General features: G+C 50.0%; 1 protein-coding gene across 1 annotated transcript in view; it reads right to left on the reverse strand.

Moving 5' to 3' along the window:
* The window catches only part of EPHB1 (EPH receptor B1), a 416,986-nt gene that overhangs the window by 251,126 nt on the left and 140,982 nt on the right, over window positions 1-24,878 (reverse strand). The window contains exon 3 of the mRNA XM_032869646.1: window positions 8,440-9,121. Coding sequence (XP_032725537.1) covers window positions 8,440-9,121 — 682 coding nt within the window. The remainder of the gene's footprint in view (window positions 1-8,439; window positions 9,122-24,878) is intronic.

The raw sequence follows: 24,878 nt of genomic DNA on the forward strand, positions 1-24,878 counted from the left end.
AGGGGCTACCCTCCACTGAGTCCCACCAGGGCCACAGAGCCCTTTGTGGCTCCCTTGTCCTCTGGATATTGCAAGCACTTTCTGAGAACTAAGAATGTAGCAAATTCTTAGAAGCGAAACCACTCTATCTGAGTATAGAAGCATAAAGGGCATCAGGAGCTGCCCAGTAAGTGCCTAAAGAAACAATGAGCCTAGGCACCACTCAAGCCACATGAACTCATTAGTGGAATTCAACTTGACTAAGGAATGGAAGGCCAAAACTGCCCAGGCCTGCAAGGATGTGAGCAGAGCAGGTCCCCAAGGGTCATAACCAAAGACCAAGTAAGTCCAGCCCACCGCAGAGGCCAAGGACAGGCCAAAACCAAAGGACCTATTTCCCTGACCAGCTATTTCCTTGAACTGGGCCCCACCCTCAAGGAAAACTTATTAGGGCTAGGCTTGGCCCTCCCTGGCACTGAATTTCTGTCCTATGATTTCAAGAAGCCTCCTGAGACTCCCCATAGTGTCCCCTTTCCCTCACCAACCTCTCCAGGGCCTGATGTGGCCGAGTCAATTTCCTCCTGAGCCCCTCCTGACCATGAGCACACACACGCGTGCACACACACACACACACACATACCATGAGTCCCACACATCTACAGCTGCACATACTCATTCTGTAGCAGGCTGAGAGGGCACACAAGAAGGCAGGATGCTCCCTGTCATAGGGGAGAGTTCCTGGGGACTAGAGCCAACCTAGACATAGTCCTCTATACAAAGCCACATCTCCCCAGGATTTGGTGCCTTGCCCTCATTAGCTGGCCCTGGAAGCAAAAGGCTCAGTTGCCCCATCAGGTAACTGATACTCACACTCTTAGTTCAGCCAGCAAGGAGAGGGCAAACTGTACCTCTGCAGGTAGAGACCCCTCCCCTAGGAAAAGGCCAAGAGTGCACCCCACTCACTGCTCCTGTCAAAGTGCTCTTGGCAAACTAAGGCTTGCTTCTGGTGGTTTCCTGTGTCTGGGAGGCAACCCTTCTCTGTTGGCAACTTCCCTGGGCTGACTCTTCTCAGTCTTCCTTCCACAGTGAATTCAGGGAGAAATGAGACCCAGGAGCATTGAGGGAACATTGAGCATTCGGGGAGCAAATGAGACCCAGGGCACTGTCAACACAGCTTGCTCATGGCCAAAGGTGGTGGAAAAAGAATTCAGATCATCAGAGCTCCTAGGGCCCAGAACTGGAAGACTCCACACAAAGCAGGCTCAAATTAAGTATGATTTTCATCTTCATGCTTCAAAATCAAATGTAGTGATTCTTCATCCAGGTAAGGGACTTTGTGCCAGTGTCTATGCTCAGGTAAGGACTTCCCAGCTCCAGAGAGAGATGGGGACAGGAAGCAAAGGGTTAAGTCTGACCACTACCCTGCCTAAGCTGGGATTCAGCCCTAGGGGGCCATGCTGGTACCTGACACCCAGTAGAAGGCCACAACCAGGCCTCCAGCCTCACCACCAGCCCTCTGCCCTTTTCTTTTGGCATAAAGCCTTAGTCCTCAACCTTCCCCAGGAGCTTGGGGTTGCCCCCCACCCTGAGAACTCTTGCGCCTTCTGGATGGCCTCCCAAGCAGGTCAACATATCAGAGCATCTGGAGGGACAGTCCTGCACCCAGAGAGTGATGGTCAATGTGGAAGTCTGTGCTATATACAGTGTGGAAATGTAAGCCAGAGAACATGGCGCCAGAGAGCCCAACTCAAGAAAAAACAAGGGACAACACAGATGCAAGGGAGGGAATCCATGAGAGAACAGTTGAGAAGTCTGACAGTCCTGAAGATACATGCTGTGTGTTGAAGGATGATTAATTTCAACAAAATCCAGTCTCAGATGCAGGGGCCAATGGTGGTCTCCCCAGACCAGGGGTTCTGATCCCTGCTCCGATGTTAACCAGCCAGGACTCTCCAGACTGGTACCCACAAACGTTCTCTTCATGGATGATATGGTGATCAGAAACGATGGTCTCTCAGCATCCCACACACCCACCCAGCCCGGGGAGTTTCAGACTCTCTAGGTCTTCATGGGTCAGTGAAGTTGCCGTGCGTGGCCCCAACTGGACCGCTAGCCCAGTGACATTTCCACTGCTTAAAGCCTTTGAGTAATGACCACGTGGTATGTCTATCGGCATCTCTGATGACACACATTTATGAAGTCATGGGCTCCCACCCAGGGCAGCTCTCAGGCACCGAGCACTGCTAAATCAGTTCCAGTCACTCCAGCACTGACCTGGGAGAATCACAATTGTTTATTCAACACTAGTGGAATTGGGTTGCTTCTAGCCTTGTTTTTCAAAGGCAGAGGGGCAGTGCAGAACACAATGGGACTTGGAACCCAACGTTCCCCTTCTCTCCGCCCCCCTTGCCATGCCCTACCACCCCCAGGGTCCAGGACGAGTGCTCACGCCCCATACACTGGAGTTCACGAGGCAGTGGGGCCTCCTTCCAGCTCTGTTTGCTGTTGCTCATGCCGGTGTCACAGCCCATTAAATCCAGCCAATTACACTGGATTCCTCTCTGGAGGGCACTGGGCAGGTCCACCGTAGGGAGCAGAGGAAGCCCAAGAGACTTCTAAATGAAGTAGCCTGTTGGGAAATCCTATTATGAAGCTGATCTTACAATGCTGTGGTGTTAATAACCCTGGCCTCCCCAAGCCCTGAGAAGACTTGGTCTCCCTGGGGCTTGAGAGGAAGCTGTCTAATGCAGGTTTCCCCGCACTCCCAGTCAACAGCTGATGGGCGGGAGCCAGCGGACAGGGTTCCCCAGTACCCTGGATGCAGCTGTCAGCTCTGTGCACGCGTGCATGTGCACATACACACGCACATGCCTTCCCCGCGGGACCCCAACTTCTCTTTAAGCACCAGGATGAGGATGCTGTAGTTACCCAAAGCTGGGACCAGCAACCTCAAGGGAGATGGAATTGGCCCCAGGAACTTTTTTCCAAGGGGAGCAAAATTAGACACATTTTTCCTCCACCTTCAAATCCTGCAGATTTTTCGTCTCAACTCCCCCAGGCTTATAAATTGGTTCATCTCCGCCGCTCAAGTTGACAAAGGCGCCGAAACTGTTTAAAGGTTCAAAATGTCCCTTGGGTTTCTAGGCATGAAGGAATTTACATGTAGGTGGAAAATTACCAAAGAAAAAAGTCCCTATTTGGAAAGAGAAGAGTGCAGAAGCAGTGAGGAAAGAGAGGAGGCCTCTGGGGCGATGGCAGCAAAGAGCCTGGCCTGCAGAGAGCCTGGGAGGGCTGCATGAGACAGCCCCTGGAGAGGGTTCAGACCCTGCCTCAGGGCTTTGACACACACAGCGGGGGGGGGGGGGTCCTCTCTAGTGAGAGAGACAGGGATGCTGGAAGAACTGCTCTGGTCTTCTCTAGAAGTTGTCAAGGCCCTGCCAACATCTGGAGTTGGAATGGTCTCAGCGGACCTGAGGGCTCCCTGGAGAAGCCATGTGGATTCCTGGTTCTGGAACATGAATCCTCAGCCCCAAGCCTGACTGGCAGGCCCTGAGCAGAGCACAGGAGTCCTGCAGGTTTGACCGTGCCCTTGAGGACAGCAGTGGCACCCCCGATGAGTATTCTCAGGATGGTCCCAAGTGACCCAGCAGGTGTCAGTCAGCTGCAAGGAGGGCCGTTCCTTTCAGTAAACCCCAGACAGTCCTCCCTCAGCTTTCTGCCCCTCTTTCCTCTGCAGGCTTCCTAGCAGCTCAGCATGTCAGGGCCCTACACAGTTTTCCCAGTCCCTACTCCAGGGGCAGATATGCTCTGAGCCTGTCCTCCCAGCTGGCCCGCTGGCCTTGTGCTCAGTCCACCCCACCTCTAGCCCACTCCTTCAGTCCCTTTTCCCAGGCACCTTCTACATCCCTTTAGGGGTACACTTTCTGCAAATCCCACAGGCCCCAGAAGGCTTCAGGGACCTCCCCCAACCCCCCTTCTCCTATACTCCAGCAACACGGATGGTTCTGGTCTACAGCTTACATCTGGGGTTCTTGGCCTGGGCTCCATTTAGCCTAACAGTACATCTCAGAAGGGGTCACCTGGGGATGTCATTTTATAAAACCTTTCCTGCGAGTTCCCACACTCACCCTAAGATCAAGAATCACTGCTTCAGATGACCATCGTCTTCTAGTCTTCTTAGACCTTCAGCTCACAAAGACCACCTGCTACCCCACCTGCCTCAAGGCAGGCTGCATGAGCCACACCTTTCAAATGTGTGTTAACTGACCCACTGACTTGTTGAGGGACAATGGCTCACACATGTGCAGATCCCTGGTCACTGCCAGACAGTCATGGAGCTGGGCCTGCACAGGCACAGGCAGGTAATGACTCAATGTTCACATGACCTGCTGACCTGTGTCCCTGGGTGGGGATTCCACACACCACCTTCCTTCTAGAATCTTATTGCCTTAGAGGCCAGAGTCAGATGGTGTGTTTTCAGGCTTAAGGGCAATGACATGGCATCACGTGGCTTCCAGAGCATTCTCACATCCATTATCTACTTGATTTACACACCCTGAGAAGCGGGCAGAGAAGACGAGGCTATCATGGGGAAGAACTTACCTAAAAACCACCAGAAGGTCACAGCAGAGCCAGGCCTAAAACCAGCTCCTGTCTCTCGGGTAGGCTTCTTCTGCTTAGATGCACCCTCTTCCCCTTTCATGTCCCTGAACCCCCGTCGAGTGACAGCACCAACAACGAAGGCCTGGGCCCCCTGGGTCAGTGTGTGCCCTCAACAGTGGTGAGCCCGGGCTGGCCTATTCCTCCTGGAGCAGGAATAAGGGAGGATGACAGGGAAGGTCATGGATAGAAAGGTCACTGTCATTCCCTGAGTCCCGGATGGGGCTAGAAAGGCAGGCTAATGAGGAAGCTCCTTTTGGAAGCTCCAGGGACTATACCTGGGAGGAAAGCCAGGCCCTCAAGGAGCACTCAAAATCAAGAAACAAGATCAAGAAACAAAATCAAGCCCCATGAGCACATTGCTCCAGTTAGGATCTGTCTACCAGAGGCTATCCTAGCACCTGAGACCCATCCCTGGGCCCCTCAATGGGATCCTATAGCCCAGCTAAGAGGCCTGCCCATGCCAGGTTCCCCCTAGCATCAGTAATTCTCCACCCAGCCGTCCTCCCCGACACCGACTTCAGATGTTGCAACATTTCAGGGTCCACAGAGAGCTTGCCAAGCACCAGCTCTCAGGGTTCCCAGCCCCAGGAACTGACCGACTGCAGGGACCCACACAGAAAACTGACATAACCATCAACCTGAGTAGGGAAGGTATGGGGCGGGTAAAGAGAAAGCCATGATTGCTCATTAATCCACTAGACTATGAGCATAAGGATTGAAGCTGGGGCAGGTGGACCATTTTCCTAGTAATTAACAATTTCATAGATGGGGTCACAGTCACTGGACGGCTAAGCAGGTTACTATGATTCTGCCTGATCGGCTCAACCTGTGTAAGCAGAAAGGATGAGTTTGGCAGAGACCTCGGGTCATGGAACCCTCTAGAAAAATGCATCTGCCACTTGCCACACATCCTAATGTGTAAGCTCCCCCCCACAGCTGCCTCTGCCTGTCCACCCTCTCACCACTACTCTCTTCAGAACAGGAGCAGCTCTAGGCCAGGACCACTCTTCACTGGCAGGGCTGCCTCATTGGTCACCAGGTGTTTCTGCACAACTGAGTGTCTGGTCCCCATGACTCTGACAGGAGAGGGTTCAGCAGATGCAAAGGGAAGGTCAGAATCAAGTTCCTGCCCATGTTGAAAATCTGTCTTGCCAAAAAAATAACGTAAAGTGTATTCTACAGATCTGACACAGGCAAAGCCCCAGATTCAAATATCCAGAAAAGAAAATGTATCAGTTCAATATAAATATGTGAAGCCCAGAACCATCCAGGACACCTGACAGAGACTCACCCACAAGTTCTCTGGCATCCCCCATTCTCCACACTGCTGGCCTCATGAAAACTGGCTACACTGGGCAGGCCACCCCACAATGCCTGTGAAGGGCTACATGGTGCCCATCTGACAGCACAGAATCGAGCTGACGAAATGGGTGGGGTACTCTCACTTGGAGACACACTTCAGGCACCAGTCACAAATCCTCCCACCTGCACTGCCCATCCCCCTCTAAAGGGTACAGAGTCCTCCCAAGATCACCGCCAATGGCCAAGGCCTCTTCACCTCCCTGGGGCAGCCTGCTAAGGCCTGGGAAGGGAGCTGTGGCTCAGCCATCAGAGCCAGATGGCCAGCAGAGCCAATGGCTAAGATCTGGAGGAAGCATCTTGAAGTTCTTGAGACAGAAAAACAAAGGTGCTTCTCTGCCCTTCTTGGACACTAAGCTCAGCCAGGCTGCTGGGCTGCAAGACCCATGATACCACCGGGCTTGCAACTCTCCACTCTTAGAAATGTCCCCAAAACATGACTGCCTGTGTCCCTAAAATAGCAAAGTGACTGTGCATGGCCTCTGCATTTCCTCCAGTCTCCAGTGCATTTACAATAAGCAACCCGTGAAATCAAGTCAGGTTCATAACAACTCTAGATGAAGCATGTCCACCAACAGTCAGAAGGGGGTTGAAGCTGGGTGAGGAGAATGGAAAGAAACCACTTGGATTTACACATTTGTCTCCACAGGCCCTCCCACAGCAAACCACAGGAGGTGACTGACATGCCACACGAATGGCAGAACCCCCTGCAAGAGAAAAGTTCCAATTAGCCCAAAGAAATGAGAACCTGTTCCTGGAGTTGCAATTAAATCAGAACCAATCAATGCTTGCTCTGGTTCCTGTCATTCCGCTCGAGAAATAATGAGAGAAAGGAGAGGGCCCCAGCCGGCAAGTGCAACATGGCAGCCCTCTGAAGCTGGAGAAACCACCAGAACCCTTGCAAGCGTGCCTGACAGCTGCTGCACCTGTACCTTTAAGAATCCAGCCCAGTGCCTGGGTCCCCACTCAGGCCCTGACAAATGTCCAAGAGAGCACACACCCCCCACCCCCAACCAAGAGGGCAAAGAGGAGCACGGTGGGGCCGGGCAGGTCTGGTGTTAAAACTGTCTTGACTCATCACTTGATCTGGCACTCTCTCTCCTCTGTTTCCACACCATCCATCAGGGTACCATAACCAAGAAATCCAATAAAGACACAAAGGCCTAACACTCTGCTCTCAGCAGGCCTCAGAAAGGCCGCATGAGTGCCCCAGCCCAGGCAATTAGCTGAGTCCAAAGGACTCTGGGGCTGATGGGCCTTAGTGAGCCTGTGCCTGGTGCCTGACTGCAGGCATCTGGGGAGCAGGGAAGTGGGAAAGGAGACAGGCAAGGACAGCCTTGTGCTCAGGCCAGAAGGGGGGTGACATCAGGGAGGACAGCTGACAGGACAGTCATGATGGAGCTAATACAGGTCCAAATCCAGTTTGTCCCCCAAAGGTCTGGAGCAGCCTAAATGATGCACTAGGGTCAAGGCTGTCATTTCTGAGGTCTATGTGAATCTGAAACTTTGACAGCTATAGGCAAAATTTCATAAAAGAAAGCAGTCTTCTCTTCCCCAACTCTGGATACCCTCTACCCATGTTCACCTTCTATGAACTTACTAAAGAAATGAGCCGAGGGCTCTCTAGACCCTCCTATTGACTCTCCGAGAAGAATCTCCAGCCAGTTCAGCTTATTTATTACCATGTACTGGACATGATTTCTCCTGGAGTGAGGGGAGCCCATGTGAGCACACAGCTCCCCAACATGCCCCAAGCATCATTCAAGCAAAGGTAATACAATAGCTAGTACCCACCTTCTCCCATTTCCCGAAACAGATCTCTTGCCAGGACACATGAAAGGGAGTCCCTGTCCCTGCCCCAGGACTTGGCATTGAGCCGCTGGAGAAGACCACTCAGCATAGGACTTTGAGTTCACGAGCTGCATAGGTCCAGGACCAAGTTGTGTAAAATGGAGAAGCTGACCCGAAATAACCTAAAATAGTTTCCAAATACAGTCACTTCTCAACTACACTTGAGTGAACTGTCCATGACCACCCCAATCCTCCATGCCTTAGAGCACAGGCTTAACGCTATGCAGGGGTGTGTGTGTCTAGGAGAGGGAGGATGGGAGGAAGGGGAAGAGAGCGCACGTATGCATGTGAGAGAGAATATGAAAATTCATGTCCCAAAACTAAATATAACTGAGTGGTTATTAAGTTCTTATCCTCTGTTTTGAACCCTATCTCCTCCCTCACCATGAACACTTGACATTCTGGTTGGACACAACTGAAACAACGTCATGCCTCACACTGTGGACACAGGTTCCCCAGAGCTTTATAATTAGCCATTAGGCACTTCTGTTCCTTTGTGACCCAGAGCTGGAGGAGGGGAAAATTCAAAGATTGGTCCCTGCCCCAGGTGGACAGGAAGCAGAGGCCTTACAAGGCCATTGGACTTACCCTTGCAGGCCACACTGTTCTCAGCCTCGTAGCCAGGCTTGCAGGTGCAGTGCCCAATGGGCACCATCCACTCTCCGTCCCCGTTGCAATAGAGTTTGATGGGCACATCTACTTCCTCTGCATTGGGGATGCATGTCCCCCGAGCAATCACCAGAGACGTACTCTCTGCCCCCGTCATGGTCTCTGGAAACACGGCAAAATTCTGCACAATGCTGGGACACTTCTTGAAGAAGACACGAACAGAAAGGAGAGACATACAGGCTCCATAATCCTGGAACGCGAGGTAAAAACCATTCCGAGTCAGAGGCCCAAAGCTTCTGACTTCCGTGTTGACCTTCATCAACCTTCCCCCAAAGTCCACCTGGGAGAAGCTCTCATCTGCAGCGATAGTGTCTACTTTGAGGTAGGGGGCCTCAGACCAGAAGGCCGACTTCTTGGTGGCAATGACCGAGTCAGTCTCATAGTAGTACAAGTTGAAAGTCTCCTTACAGGAGCCGGGGACATTGGGGAGGCTGCTGCAGTCTCTCACAGTGAAGCGCATCTCCGTGTAGATGCGGTGGGCCCCCCGCCGGTTGATGAAGGTGGTGAGGAGCCAGTTGTTCTGGTTGGGCTCGAAGACGTTACACACTTGGTAGGTGCGGATGGTGTTCAGGTTTTCATCGTAGCCACTGACTTCCTCCCACTGAACCCGGCGGGCCACAGGTGCACACATGCAAAAACACAAAAGAGAGAGTAAGAAGTAAGAAGACCAAGAGAGGCAAAGCAGAGAAGCCTGGGGCTAGAGGGGGCCTTACGAGCTCACCAGCCCGGCTGCTTGACCTAAGACAGGAACACTACTAACCCTAAGTTGCTTTTAAACACTTCCTCATGAGCCGACTTCAAAAATTTCTCTGCTGGCCACCCGGAAATAACAACAGACTTCTCTCTAGAAAGCCTGCCTTCATCCAACCAACAGCGCCCCTACTGGGACTATGGCTCATTACAGTCACAGGGACAACCTGCAGCTTCCCGCTCTGGGCAACGGCAGGGACTTGAAACCTCAGTGCCATGGCCTCTCTTCCCCACAGCCACTCCGTGGATTAGGGGTCTGACTAGAGAACACCCCTCACCTTGGAAATCAGTTCTGAACCTCATTCCTTTATTGTGGTGAAGCTCTGTTAGGGTCCTGAAAAGCATATAAGGCTCTTCAGAATTTCTCAACAAATGTAGACTTTCAAAAATTTTTATTTTATAACATCAATCCCTTTGAAAGAGTTAGACCAGAAAACTTGTAGGAGTAGGGCCTGCTAAGTGAGATCCTTGAGGAAGCAAATCAAGCTTCATTGTACGCAAACTTCTAGCAGGGACCGGATGGCAAGGAATGCTGGAGGGTATCATGCAGGGAGAAAGGAGGGCTTCTTAGCGGGGGAGAGACAGCATGCTTCACACTGGAAAAGAAAACTCATTTTTAGCAGTCCTGTAGGTGGGAAGAAGAAGAGAAACATTGCGTTTATTAAGTGCTGTCTCTCCATCTTCCCTATAACATTGAAAACTAGATACTGTCACCCCCAACTTACTAATGAAAAGATATGCAATTCACCCATGGTCACACCATAAGAGGAGACAGGATAGAGAAGAGATAGGAAAGTGCTTTGAACGGCCAGATGCACCTACTAACTTATTTCTGTAACAGGTAATAAGGGGCAAGAGGTCCACAAAGGCACAGCTTCCTTAACCAAGCCATTCTGTGGCAAGAACCAGATAAGACCTACCGGGTCCTTCTTTCTTGCTTGGGCTGGAAGAAGAAATAGCTGTACTTACTGGGGAGCTCTCAGGACCCTGACCTCAAGAACTGGGAGTATTCCCAGGGAGTTTCAATGCATCTGTTAAATTCTGTTCAGCTGGCCAGAAACAAACAAGGGACAGAAGAAATTAAGCTTCTTAAAGTGAAAAGAAAAAATAAATTAAGATCCTTGATTTTAATATTTAGCAGTGGCAAAAAAAAAAAAAACCGTAGAAAATAGTACCCATTTCTCTAAATACTGTGCTAATTGCTTATTGTTCACAGTGTGGAGCTGAAATGGACAAATTAGAATTCTTCACTTAAAAAGTTGAAGTCAATCTGGGGTGCATGGGAAATAGATGCACTTGCTTCCTGCACAGAATTAAGTCCCCTGAAGGAGCCAGAGGGCCAGGCCATCCTTCAGGCATAATGCCAGAGCATCTAAAGACCAGGCATGGCATGGGGGACAAATGGGCAAATGGAGAGCTGACCCTACCCACCTAGGCCTGCAGAGTAACATCACAGCCACTCCTGCTGCCCAGGGCCCCACTCCCGAAACACCTGAGTAGCGGTCCATCCAAGGCCCTTCTCCCCCCACCCCTGCCAGCACCCCCGAAGAAAGTCCCTTCCCCAGCCCGACGTCCCAGGTGAGCTCCTTCTAAATCCTTGCACACTGCACACCTCAGCTGAACTCTACTTAATTTCTCTAGAAGTCAACGAACCCCTTTTTATTCCTTCTTAAAGACTGTGTTATGTTCTATTTCAATGTGTTTGTTAAAGTTACTTTCTGCTTGCCTGGGTTTTTGGAACCAGAAGCAAATATATTAGGGTGAAGTTGCTGACAGTGGTTTTAGTTCCTATTTTCAGACCTCTCTCCCTTTCATGGCTGTTTCGAAATAACATTTTCCCCGTGGACCCTATGTGAATTCGGAGGGAAGGACGAGTTTGTTCTGCAAGGGTTTAAACATCAGAGTCCCCATCTTCTACCTCAACCGGGCTGTGTAAAGTCTCAGCACAAACACGGGGCACCTTTGTCAACACAGAGGTGAAGCCTGTGGCCCCACTTAGGAGAGGAAGCTTCCCAGGCAGAGTCCCTGACTCTGTAGTAGTCAAGACTCCCGCAGCTTCACTGTGTGGGAGCAGGACTGGAAGCCCTCCTTTCGGGGCTCACCTTAGCCCTGAGACTGTCACCACTAGTGAGTCTTAAGTAGAGAGAATGAGGCATTTCTACTCTTGTGGAGCTGGGATATAGAGAACATTTATCTTAGAAAATGACACTGATTGGTATTATAAGACCCAACAGAGGTAATCGCTTCCAACATTAACCTCTCTGGGCCTCAGTTTTCTCATCTGCAAAATGAGGAATCATACGAGGTTACCCTGAGTTATAAAATTCTACACAGATTTAATTGATTCCATGGCAGCTCCTAAGGGGGCGATCGAAGCGAATTAGGAGGAATACTGTATATTCAAAGGGAAAGGGCAGAGAGAAATTGAGAGAAAGGAAAAGTGTTTGGGGAAAGGCCAAGACAAAGTCTCACATTCATTTCTTTCTTTCATTCCCCTGCCAGTGGGTAAGAGAGGGTTTGGAAAAATAAACGTGCTCAGAGCGGGCTAGAGGAGGAATGAACGCCTTCCAGGCAAGTGGCCATTAGGGTTGGGGGCCTTGAAGAAAGGGAGTATTTCGGCAGACAGAGAGAGAGTGGAATGGCATTCCCAGCGGGGAGGGACAAACACTGTTATTTGTTTGTGATATGTGGAATCAGCCTCCTTGCTTTAGAGTTATACCTCATTCATTCATCAATGAAAAAAAAATATTTACTGAACATGAACTTTATGCCAGGCATCCTATTAGCCACTGGGGATACAATGATAGAAGTTTATAATCTAGGGAGAGAAATAGAAATTAGACAAATGGTTATTAAAGTAACTAAATAATGACAATTGTGGGGCGCCTGGATGGCTTATTGGGTTTAGCCACTGCCTTCGGCTCAGGTCATGATCTCAGGGTCCTGGGTTCAAGCCCCGCATTGGGCTCTCTGCTCAGCAGGGAGCCTGTTTCCCTTCCTCTCTCTCTGCCTACTGCTCTGCCTTCCTGTGATCTCTCTCTCTCTCTCTGTCAAATAAATAAATAAAAATCTTAAAAAAATATAATGACACTTGGGCTAACTGCTATGAGGGAAAATTACAGGGTGCCAAGAGAGGGGATATACCTGATACACAGAGGAGTGTCAAGGAAGACCCTCCAAACTGAGAGGGGTTGGTCAGAGAGGAGTTAGAAGTGTGTATCTGGAGGTGGCTGAGAGGAACAGAGAAGGACTGCAGCATCAAGGCCCAGGAACAGCAAGTGCAAAGACCCTGTGGTGGGAAAATGTGGCCTGGTGCCATTGAGTAATGTCACCTGTGTAACAGAAGAGTCATAAAAAGCTATAGGTGCAGGAACAAGGAAGAGGAGAGGATGAGTCTGGTCTAGAACTCTGAATTTCATCCTGGGGTAACTGGAAGTCACTGATGAGTTTTAGTGAAGAGAAGCACAGGTGATCAGAGCTGAGTTTTTAGATTTCTGTGATGTAGAAACTGGATTGGAGGGCCACTCCAATAGATGGTCAGGACAACTGGATGTGCGTGTAGCAGTACCAACAACACAGGACAGTAGGTTGAACTAGACCTGTAGAAACTGAAAAGGTATCCTGGGGTAGAATCTCTAGGTTCTCATGGGGCGAGTGTGGGGTAGGGGCCAGAGAGGGACTTGATAAGACTACGAGTCATGCATTCCCTCAGCACTCTTCCACTCATCAGTCCTACCTCCCCAACCACAGTTTGAGCTCCGCTGTGTTCCCAGGCACACTGCATTCTAGCTCTCTAAAAAAAGAGGAGTCTTACCAGCTCTGGATATCATACCCCACAGATGTGTAGAACCCAGATTCTTTCTGCCAAGGTCTAGGCTAGCCCAGGTCCCCAGGAGGCACTCTCACTGCCTGTCCCAAAGTTGATTTCCTAAAGGTCTCTGTTCAGTGACAGCTTCTCAGCCTCTCCTTCCAGGCATCTGACCTATGTTTCTTGTGTTCCTTTCTATAATTGTCTTTTTCCATTAAAACAACAACAAAGCACCATGACTTTTTTATCAGCTTGGCCGAAAATTAGAAAGATAAAGTATCAAGTCTTGGTAAGAATCTGGAGCAAAGGGTACTCACAAGCCTACTGGTCACAGTGTGACTAGGGAAATCTTTGAAAAGCCATATCAATAATTTCTGTCAACATTTAAAATGTTGGCCACCACTCAAATCAGTAGGGAAGAGGTACATCATTTTAAGAAATCATTGTGATAACTGAGTAGCCATCTGGGAAAAAACAACTTTGCCTCCATATCTCATTCCTTACTTCAGGATAAATGCTTAGTGAGTCAAAGCTTGAACATTAGAAATGAAACCATAAAAATACTAAAAGAAACTATGGAGACAATTTATGTGCAGTAATTATGACATGAAACTCAGAAGCCACAAACGAACGGATTGATCAATTCAACTCCATACAATTTTTTTTTTAATGGTAGAACAAAAATGGCCAGAAGTAAAATCAAAAGGAAAAAAAAAAAAAAAAAGGAAACATGCTAGGAAGGAACTATTTGTAATTTATCATGGATAAAGTATTAATTTCCCTTAATATATAAAGATAATCTATATATCAATAATAAAATACAAAAATAAGCAAAGGACATTAACAAACTGCTCACTAAAAAGGAGAACTCATAAACATATGAAAAGATACTGAACATTATTCAATATAACCAAAATGGTAATTAACCACATTGTGATACTTTTTTTTTTAATCTGTCAGATAGAAGTTTGATAACACACCGTGTTGGAGAAGGTGTGGAAACTAAGCACTTGATCTATAACTAGATGAAGGGCAAATTGGTAGAGGCTCTGTAAAAATTCTGGTTTTCTTTATCAAAATTATATTTGCATATACCCTTTGACCCAGCCATTCACTTCTAGGATCAAGCCTCAGATATTCTTTTATATATACAAAGATAGGTATGAATAGTTATTGCCCGCAGCTACCATCACCTCTAGAATTTTATGCTTGCTCAGAACACCTGGAGGTGGCTGGGCCTCAGAGGATCATGGGCCTATGGACCATGTAGCCGCCTTCTCCGATTTGCTTGGAGTGGGACCTCTGGGAGCTTCATACAAGCGTTGTAGGAAGAACCATTAATCAAGACTGAAATTCTCATCAACCAGTGGGACAGGGACTACTGAGAGTCTGCAATAATTTGACTAAAAGAAAACAAGGTCCAGGATTGTTCTTGTGCATCTTTATTTGTGGGCTAAGATTTATAAAGCACACCATTCTGACTTTAGTCCCCCGTTCTTAGAGCTCTCAACCGGATTCCAATGTGGCACCTAAGACCCTTCTCAATGTCCATCAACTAGTAAACACCTAAATAAAATGTAACATGGCCAGAAAATGGAATACTATCCAGTTATAAAAAAGAATGAAGTGTTGATACATGTAACAAGGATAAACTCCAACAAAACGTTGTGCTATATGAAAGAAACTTGACTCAAGAGACCACATATTGCATGATTCCATGTATATGAACTGTCCAGAAAAGGCAAATCTATAGATAGAAAAGCATTAGTATTTCCCTGGCACTGGAAATGGGAATGGGCAGTAGCTTCAAATGGGCATGAACAGTCTTTTGTGGAGGTGATGGAAATGTTCTAAAATGGGATTGTGGTGATAACTATATCACTTCCGTAAACTTAACTAAAAATTATTGAACTGTCCAATTCAAATGAGTAAATTTTATGACATGTAACTAATACTTCAATGTAGCTTTTTTAAAAAAAGTCCTCTTTGGGGCGCCTGGGTGTCTCCATCAGTGAAGTGTCTGACTCTTGATTTCGGCTCAGGTCCTGATCTCAGAGGCAGGCTCTGCGCTCAGCAGACAGTCTGCTGGAGATTCTCTCTCTCTCCCTCTCTCTTTGCCCCTCCCCCTGCTCACACTCTTTCATGTGTACTTTCTCTCTAAGATGAATAAATAAACCTTAAAATAAAATTCTTTGTTTTTTGGTCCAGCTTACACCTCGACACCCACAAAAGGCATGCCCATTGTAACTTTAGGTCCCTGTGTGACCTAGCCACTGAGCCAGGGATGCCCTTCTCACTCCTTCATCCCTATATCCCAAGTGACCAGTATTTGCTTGACCAAGTTCACTTGTGGATGAACAAGTGATGCCCGAGGTGAGGCAAAGATGGCAACCAGAGAGGGGACAGGTGGCCAAGGAAGTGGAATCTCCATCACTGATGCTGGGAGCCTAAGGAGAATCACCAGCATGGCCCAAAGATGAGATCAGAACCTTGAGCCCAGGAGCCCACTCAAGGACCCCTCGATTTTCCAGCCTGGAGTCAGGTAGGTATCAGGCCAAAACACCCTCCGTGTCTAACGCACCCACTTTGTCACTGTAATTTGCCATTTCTTCCAGAACAATGCTCTCCTTATTTGGCTTCTCCCTCACATCCCCATGACCACGAACTAGGGATGGCATTACTTAATGCCTGGACTTATGCCCTGACTTGCTGTTTGTCAGAAAGTAATGACAACAGACCAGGCGAGAGATGGCAAGGGTTCAAACCAGGGCCACATCCTCTCACATCTGTGCCCAGAGACAGTGCCCGTCTCCGCCTCTTGCTGCTGTTGTTGAGGTTCTGATCGGCCTGACACCTTTCTTCTACCCCACCCTCATGCCATCTCCATTCCTCCAAGACACAGAGCCAGAGAAGAACAGATCTGGCTGGAAACCACTGTAGGTCATGCTGACGAAAACCTTTCTTTGACAGATGGGCGCACTGAAGCCCAGGGACATCCCATAGCTGGCCTGAAGTCAGGCAGCTGGTGGGTGGTAGTTCCGAGCCCTCGGTGTGGCTCCCTCCCATGAGGGGGCTCAAGTATTCTGTCCTCCATGACACCTTCCTGGCTTGTATGCAGCTACCATTTTTCTGAATGCTTACAGCATGACTGAGCTTATTCCACACAATTTAGCATTTCATAAGACGCTGTTTTGAACTATTTGTTAATTGCTCCGTGTACGACTGTGGATTCCACTACCAGGCTGTGAGCTCCTTGAGGACAGGGAATTATGTTTTGACTAATTTATTAGTTGATTTCGACAAGCAAAATAACTCCATGCATTTAGCTTTGCAGCACTGGTATTACACAACTGCGTTTTTATTCAGTAATCCACTGGTTTCTCAGGAACCCCTTCTTTCCCTTTATGCCCGGGGAGATGCTGACCACACCCAAGGCTGCAACCACCTCAGGTCTCACCCATCACCGACCTCCAGGTCTGCCGGGCACCCCAGGCTCTCTACCCCAGCTGGCTGCTGGATGCCTCCTGATGAACATTCGGCATTCCCCCATGCTCTCTGCAGTCGTCCTGCACACAGTTGGCCCCTCCACCAGCCAGGCCCTATGCCAGCTATCCAGGAAGCACTCTAGACTCAGCCCTCTCCACTTCTGTTCCCCATCTTTGGGTGGAGGTGCCAAACCCATGTTTCCCGTCTCCTCCAAAGCTCATTCACACAGTCTGCCCTTTCCCCCTCCTCCGCCCCCTGCTGAAGTCCCTCCCCCTCCTAGTCACTCTGCCAGTCCTTCTCTTTAACTCCCTTGCCCCAGTGAGTTTTCTAAAACACAAATCCACTTTCCCCATGGGCTGGCCCTTAGCAGGCTGCACTGTGTTGGGGACCTCTCTGTAATCCCAGCACCTAGCCCTCAATAATTACTGTAAGATTGAAGAAATGAGCAAGGCCCTGGTCTGTTTCTTAAATTCTCTGCCTCCTTAGCCCCTGATCCTTTCTGGGGACTTAGTGCAGGTGACACCTGGCTAACTTGCGCCTGGGAAAAGAAACAGAGCAGCTTTGCACAACCAGCAGAATATTAATAGCCTTTGAAAGGGCACTATTATTGATGCAAATGGACCACCCGTCCTTGAATCCTTGAGATAAACGTAGTAAAGAAAACAATGACATCCATCAGAAAGTACTTGTTCTGGCTTTGAGACCATGACTTTGATGTCCGAGAAAGACAGCTTTAGGTTCCTCCAAGATCAGCGGTTGTTAAACCTGCTTGCTGGAAGTCAGGTGTCGTAGGTCTATTGCTCAGAGTGGCCGGTATATCCCCTAGATGCAGGCTGGCCGTGTGTGTGTGTGTCTGTGTGTCTGTGTGTGTGTAAAACATGCTGTTCCCCTTCAGAACCACTGCCATGAATTCTACCTGCCCATCTACCCTGACTTCTAGAACAACCTTCAGAAACTCTAATGCATTCTTTAACCTCCAAGGACGAATCTGGATTTTAAAAAAGAGGCAAAAGTCATTTGCAGCCAAATCTGATGAGTCGGATGAAAAGCTAAGAAAGAATATTCCTTGCTCAAAAATGAAGAACTGCTACAGAATGAAGTTAAGAGAAGCGAGCTGATTCCCCTGTATGTCTCTGAAGACAGCTCCAAGCACGCAGCTGGGGAAAGATTTGTGGTAGTTACCAGCAACCTGGACTGCTGCCCCAGCACCCTGTGTAGACCCTGCCCCTCCCGAATGCCCAGAGGCTACCACGTCTGCATCCTATTAACTGCCCTGAATAAGCCATTTCCATGGCACCTGGCCAGGAAGGCCACTTCCTCTGGACACTGCGGAAAAGGAAGAGATCATTGAAATTGGCTTTGTGGCCTTATGAGCCTAACAAGAACCTAGCTATTGTGATTTGTATGAAGCCCAGTGCATTTAAACCCACTTTTTAAATAAAGGGTTGCATAATTACTACATCCCCAAGCAGTGTCCTGGGTGTCAGGGGGACCCAGCAGTGAGCAAGAAGCAAAGCCCCCGCCTTTGAGGGCCTCATACTCTAACAGAGAGACCGCAAAGATGAACAAGCCAACAAAGGAACAGTATCAGACTGTCCCATAGTCTTAAGGAACAGGTAAGGGGACAGAGGGATGGCTGGCAGTGGGGTCCTCAGGGAGGGGGTCCTCTTTGAAGCAGAGATCTAAATGACACACCAGAGCCCCCAGCCTGGAGGGCACACGAGGGAGGGGCATTCCAGGCTAGAACAAGAAGGGACTCTCTGGAGCAGGAGTGTGCCTAGCTCAGGGCCAAGACAGCCTGGAAGCAGGGTGACTGCCAGATGGCACAGGACAAGGGGCAGGGAGGAGGAGAGGCAGGACAGGCTGCCAGAGGCCGGTGGCCGGATGCCTGTCAGCTGCAGCTCTGTAACCATGAATGACTTCCTGAGTGTTAGTTTCCTCATCTGCAGAAGACTGTTTACCTCCGTGGGTGCCTAGAGGACTGAGATCATGGGAGTAACCCATCTTGCTCCAGGCCTGAACGGAGCTTCCATTCAGTAAGGACCCATTATCATTCCCACTAGTGTCAGCAGCAGCCCCATTGCTATGTCAACCGCAGGATCCACCTCTGGCTGACGCATCGGGATGTGGAAATCATCTCCTCCATCTTGAATAAATAATCCCGCTCTGGTCAGCAGAAGGACCAGACGAGACGGCCGAGTTCCACCTTCCCACAGACGCAGAGGGCCAACCAGGGCCCCCTTTCCTGCCCCTCCTGGAATCTCCAGGGCATCCTCTGGGCAGGGCTCAGCACGGGTTCCCTCCTCTCAGCTAGGCAATCCCCGGAGGCATCGTCAACTACCAGCTCAAACCACAGGGAGAGGAAGTTGGACACGGCGCCCAGGCTTTGGTCCCATCTGGCAGTCTGTATTTGGGCACAAACTGCTGTTTGAAGGAACCTGTTATTCTGCAGACTGTCACTGCCAACACACCCCATGGAACCATATGGAACGTCCCCGGCACTGCCCAATCAGAGGAAACCCAAAGACCCACTTTCAGACCCCAGTTAGAGATGGCTGCCTCTCTGAACAAGAAGCCCACTGAGGCTGGGACAGCACACAACTTCACAGAGCCCACAGGAGGCCCCCGATTCTCATGGAGAAGCAGATTTCATGGGCTGGGCCAGATCCACACACCCCCCCTCCCCCAATCAGCCTGGACTCCAAGGCTCCGGTAGAGACAGGACACTAGGCTTCAAAGAGCTGGGATATTAGACAAGCTGGAGGGCTAATTAAAATGTAAAATGTGGTCCATGGGGCATAAATTCCTACAAGCCCTGAGGGATCTGCCATTTAGTACACCAACCAACCAAGGCAGTGATTTACTCAATGGCCCCCCTGAGGGCTGCGAGAGAGCTCACCTCCCAATAGCCTTCATTTCCCTCCCAGATGTGCTGGGCTGGGAGGACAGGAAGGGCCCCCCACTCGTTACCATGGCTCCCTGTGGCATACCCCAGAACTGGACCTGCTATCAGGGACTGCTTTAAAGGGCTTTCCTCCTACAGGGGTATAAGGCTAGGCATTCCCTCAACTACATACTCTGATGCAGAAAAGCACAGGGAGGGGGAGAAGGGACACAGATATGGAAACAATTAGAATATGGAAAACATACTCATTGTTTCCCAATGCAGTCTCTAAAAGTCTCTACAAAATCCTTTTAAAAAAGACTGGAGGGGGGTGGTGGCGCCTGGGTGGCTCAGTGGGTTAAGGGCTCTGCCTTCAGCTTGGGTCATGATCCCAGGGTCCTGGGATCTGCCTGCCATAATCCAGTCTGGGCTCTGTGCTCAGCAGGAGGCCTGCTTCCCTTTCTCTCTCTCTGCCTGCCTCTCTGCCTATTTGTGGTCTCTGTCTGTCAAGTAAATAAATAAAATCTTAAAAAAAAAAAAAAAAAAAGACTGGAGGGAAAAATGCAAGAAATACTGTCTTGAGGTGGAAGCAGGAGAGATGCCCCCAAGGGGAACACATCCTGATGGCTGGGAAGGAGATTTTGGTTGGGATTAAGTGGCACTGCTGTCACCATGCCTAACTCTTGCACTCCAGAAGTCAGGTGACCCCTGGCTTAGCCCAAGAGTCCAGACTCTGGAGTCAGACCAGATGCAGCTGTGTGACCATGGGCAAGTCCTTAAACCTCTCTTAGCCTCCGCTGCTCTAACAGGACCTACCTCAGGAGATGGGCATGAGGATTAAATATGACAGTTCATGGCATACTGGACCCCTGCAAGTCAGTTATTATGGGTACCAGCCCTCCAGAGAAACATGCTTAGCCTCTCTCTGAGCACAGGTCTGTTATTTTTCCTTAAAAGTCTTGGTTCTCGGGGTGGCTCAGATGGCTGGGCATCTGCCTTCAGCTCAGGTCATGATCTCCAGGTCCTGGGATCGAGCCCCATATCCAGCTCCCAGCTCAGCAGAGCATCTGTTTCTCCCTCTCCCTCTGCCTCTCCCCCTGCCGCTCCCCCTGCTTGTGCTCTCTCTGTCTCTCTCTCAAATGAATAAATAAAATCTGGAAAAAAAATAGTCTCGGCTCTCCTTCATGGTGTGTATGATCTATGACTCTTCCTTGTCTATCTGGTTGTTTGTCCCTGTGTATCATCTTTGGTGCGTGTGTATGTGTGTGTGTGTGTGTGTGTGTGCCCATGTATGGTTGGGTGTGCTGGCTGTGGTCCAGGTGGGACCTGTTTGCCCTCCCTTGGGTATGCCCATCTACCAATTGTCTTATGGGCACCGGTAGGCTCTGCCCATTCCCAGCCAGGGTGCACACCTCTCACTGCTCAGAGATCCCAGGGCTCTGGGAGCCCCACTCAGGGAGGGTGAGGCTGGCTGGGCCCAAGGTCCAGATGGCATGCATCTCTTTGCATCCTGGCACATTTCACACCCCGGTCTCTGCCAGCACGCCAGGAGAAACACTGCAGGCTTGTGCCTCAGGAGGCGGTTCCTGGTCCACAGCCCCCGGGGCCACTGTAACTTCCACCAGGCAGCAGCATCTCGTACCAGGCCCTGCCTGGAGTGGGGTCCTCAGCCATTATGACAGCTGCTGCTGCTGTTGACACTGCAACAGTGACAAATTCATCCTTCTGACAAGATCCCTTTAAATAATTCACAGGGAGCTAGGGATTAAGACACTGTTTCTCTCTGTCTCTGTTGGGATTTAAAACACCTCCAGCTGGGGTATTTAAAAAGAGGATAATGGGCTGCCCCTCTTGGGTCTCCCCTCCCCCTTTCCTCCTCTTTCCCATTTCCCAAACTCAGCCCCCACCCCCCCAGCCAGCCCCATAACAAGGAGGCCCAGAAAACAAGAAAGAAAAAAAAGGAGGGAACCAGTGCTTGGCTGGTCACTATGGCAACCATGGCAGGGTATTCAGCTGTCATTATCCCAGTGCCTCACACATGTGATTATCTTAAGCTGTCGATTGAATGTGGTCCTCACTGGTGTCCAATAAGGCCTTGTCGAACAAGGCAGGGGCGGGAGCTGCAGGGCCCCAGGCCCCAGCTGCCTAATCCCACTCTGCCCAGATCTGGGTTCCACTGAGAGCACAGTTACCACTGGGAGAAGCTGAGCACTTGTCCCTGCAGCTCCGAGGGATCTCTGCTCAGTAGTGGAGGCCGGCCCGAAGCCGGGCCACCACACTGGGAGAGGGGCTAGGGACATGGGCTCCTCACTGCATGGGGGTGGAGAGTTTTGACTGCATGAGGACCAGGCTGTCTGTGGCCAGCTGGAGCCATCCTGGAGACAAGAGAGGAGGCCAAAGCGGGAGGAAGAGGTTGACCTCCCTAAAGTTCTTGGCTTCCAGCCATTCTCAGAGTGGAGAATTCCCATTCTCCGGGTGCACTAAAATCAAATCTAGCCCAGGGAGAGGACACAGCGCCCTCCATTCTGTCTAATCCCTCCTGACGATGAGCTTGTGGCCACTGTGTGTGACTCACATCAGGGCATCTTTTCCTGGGACTGTGGCTGCTCAAGTGTGGTCAGTCTGGGAAGCCTGGGGAGGACTCTGATCTCACTCCTTTACCTCCTCGACTTTGCTACAGGTTGTCTTTGGGCTGAGGTTCCCAGGTCCACAAACATTCTTTGAATAACATGATCGATGGCACCCTCTTCAAGGCATGCTCTAGAGTTTCCAAGATTTCTTTTAAACTCAGCTCCCAGAATGAGCCCATCATGGCATGGGCACTCAGGCCAGTGCCGCACACAGTGGGCCTGCCATCATCTGTGACTTGTATTAGATGACTGCAAATCCCACCCGTTCAGTCTGGCCTCTCCTGCTTCTGCATCCTGTGGTCATTTCCCATGGAAAGGAGACCAGCCACGTGCAAGGCCCCACCCCCTGAGGCCCCGCCTACCTGGGTCACCCCTGGCTTGTGGCTGCCTAATGAGCTATTGACACCTACTTGTAAATGCAGCCCATTGCCACTGACCATCCTGGCTTAAAGGCAGAGCTCCCCGTCCAACATCTTTCATGTTGGCTGTCCTTTGTGACACTGAGAAATGTGTCAGGCAGGCCTGTCACCACAGGAGTGGTGAGTGGGACAGGGTCCAAGGAGATGGGGATGTGGCATGACCAGAACCCCTCTCTATTCTATCAGTAGAAGAGCACCTCCAATGGAGCAGGGGCTGGTCCTACAGACTGCTGCTGAGGCCACTGGAGAGGACAGAGCAACTCAATGGGACCCATCCCATCACGTATCTCCCTTTTCAGGAGTCTTCACTTCCTGAACATTCACAGAGGCCCAGGGGTGGAAACTGACCCACAGGCCCCTCCATCATGGCCTGGAGCCAGCCATCCCCAGGGCCTACCTGTGTGTTCCTCTGGATACCTGCCAGCCCTTCCTGGTCCCCCTCCAGGTCCTCCTGGACCTGCTGCTCCCTTCCTCCTAATCCACACATCACCAACTATCTGTGCTTAAAAAAAAAAAAATTCATGGGTTGCTTAAAAAGCACCCTACTCACTAACACCCAGCTCTCCCAAACCTACCCTTTCCCTTTGTAGAAAACAGGGAAACTTCGGCCTCTCCTTGCCCCTCTTCTCCAGTTGCTCAATGATATAGGACTCTGAGATCCCTTCCTCACATGGCTTCGGGGAAAGATGTACAAGAGTGAGCTTTGTGATCAGACAAGCCTGCGATCAGTCTTAACAACACCCCTAAACAGTCCTGTGACTCTGGAAAATTGCCCTGAGTCTCAGGGTCGCTCTGTAAAATGGGGAGAAACACCATCTGGCTTGCATGGCCCTGGTGAGAGTTCAGTGAGGTCATACAGGCTGTTTTCAGTGCCTGGTATACAGCTGGTGCTTAATTAAGGGTGACGAGTAGTAGCAGTGGTTCCCACTATTACGAGCAACAGCAACCCGGTTATTAATAACAAGGTGCATCCTGGGACAGTATCCACCCCAAAGCAGTCTCTCAACAGTGGTGCAAGAATGCTGATCTCGAGCCTCTGGGGCCTCCCTCCACCAGCTCACCCCACACCCCAGGCCAGTTACGTCCTTCCAACGAGAGCCACTGCAACCACTAGTACTAGCCAGGGCAAGTGGTCCTGTCTGAGCCTCAGAGTTTATAAAGAAGGTAAACACTATCTAATCCTGCCAAGCACTGCATAAATAAGATCTTAGATTCTGCAACAAGGCAGAAAAGGGGCTCAGAGAAGTTAAAAAACTTAAAGGAAAATGGAAATAAACCCAGGACATTAGATTCCAAATGCTGGGCTTGCTCCTTTATACTACCAGTACAGGAGTCCTCCCCTTATCTGTAGGGACCTTTTCCAACACCCCCAGGACGAGGCCTGAAACTGCGAGCAGTCCCCAGCCCTATGTATGTTTTTCCTGTGCATCCGTACCTAGGATAAAGTTGAATTTATCAATCAGGCACAGTAGGAGATTAACAACAAGAACTCATAATAAAAGAGAACTATTACAACAATCTACTGTAACGAAAGTTATGTGAATGTGGTGTCTTTCTCTTAAAATGTCTTTCTGCGCAGCACTAAATGCTTAAATGTCTACGGGATGAGATGGAGGCAGGGAAACGATGCAGGTACTGTGACCTAGCATTAGGCTGCAACTGACCTTCTGACGGTACATCAGAAGGAGGATCCTCTGCTTCGGGACCACAGTTGGCTGTGAGTAACTAAAACCACGGAAGTAAAACTTCGGGAAGGGGCAATTCCTATACGGGGGGATTTGGGCCTAAGTATTCTAGTACTTATGGCCGTAAGGGGAAGGAAAGCCAAAGGCCTCATGGGAGGGCTGCTCTGTTCCCACTGAGGCCAGAATCCTGCCTCCTGAGCCACACTCAGTGTCCCCACCTGTTTCTGCCCACTCTTACCCTCCCTTCTTCTTCCATTTTCTTCCTACCCATCTTTGCTACACCTCTAAACTCTGCCTCACCTTCCCTCTAAAGCTTTGTCTTACCCCATTTCTTTCCTTCACCAAGGCAGGCTGTCTGAGGGAGCTGTGAGTTAGGCTCTCAGGGCACTGAGCCCCTTCTGCCCCGCCTCAGCTCTGTCCTGGGACCTGAGTCAGGAGCCCCGTTTCCTTCCACAGCCCTGAGAGCCACTCTTGCCTTCAACCTGAGGAGATCTGTCATTAGGCCTTTGGTTCTTGGGCTCACCTATCAGTGGCAGGAGGCTTTTAGCGCTGGAACAAGGGATGTGGTGGGGTGACTGCCTTTCTGGGGAAGGTTTTAGAGAGGAGGAAAGACACCTGTCTGTCTGGGCAAATGAAGGTTAAGCCTACCTCCACAATGGGGAAGGTTCTGGTGACCCACCACAACTCCCAAAGTTC

The sequence above is a fragment of the Lontra canadensis genome, unplaced genomic scaffold (genome assembly GCF_010015895.1).
Source record: "Lontra canadensis isolate GAN:19392208 unplaced genomic scaffold, GSC_riverotter_1.0 scaffold38, whole genome shotgun sequence".
In the NCBI taxonomy this organism is placed as follows: domain Eukaryota; kingdom Metazoa; phylum Chordata; class Mammalia; order Carnivora; family Mustelidae; genus Lontra; species Lontra canadensis.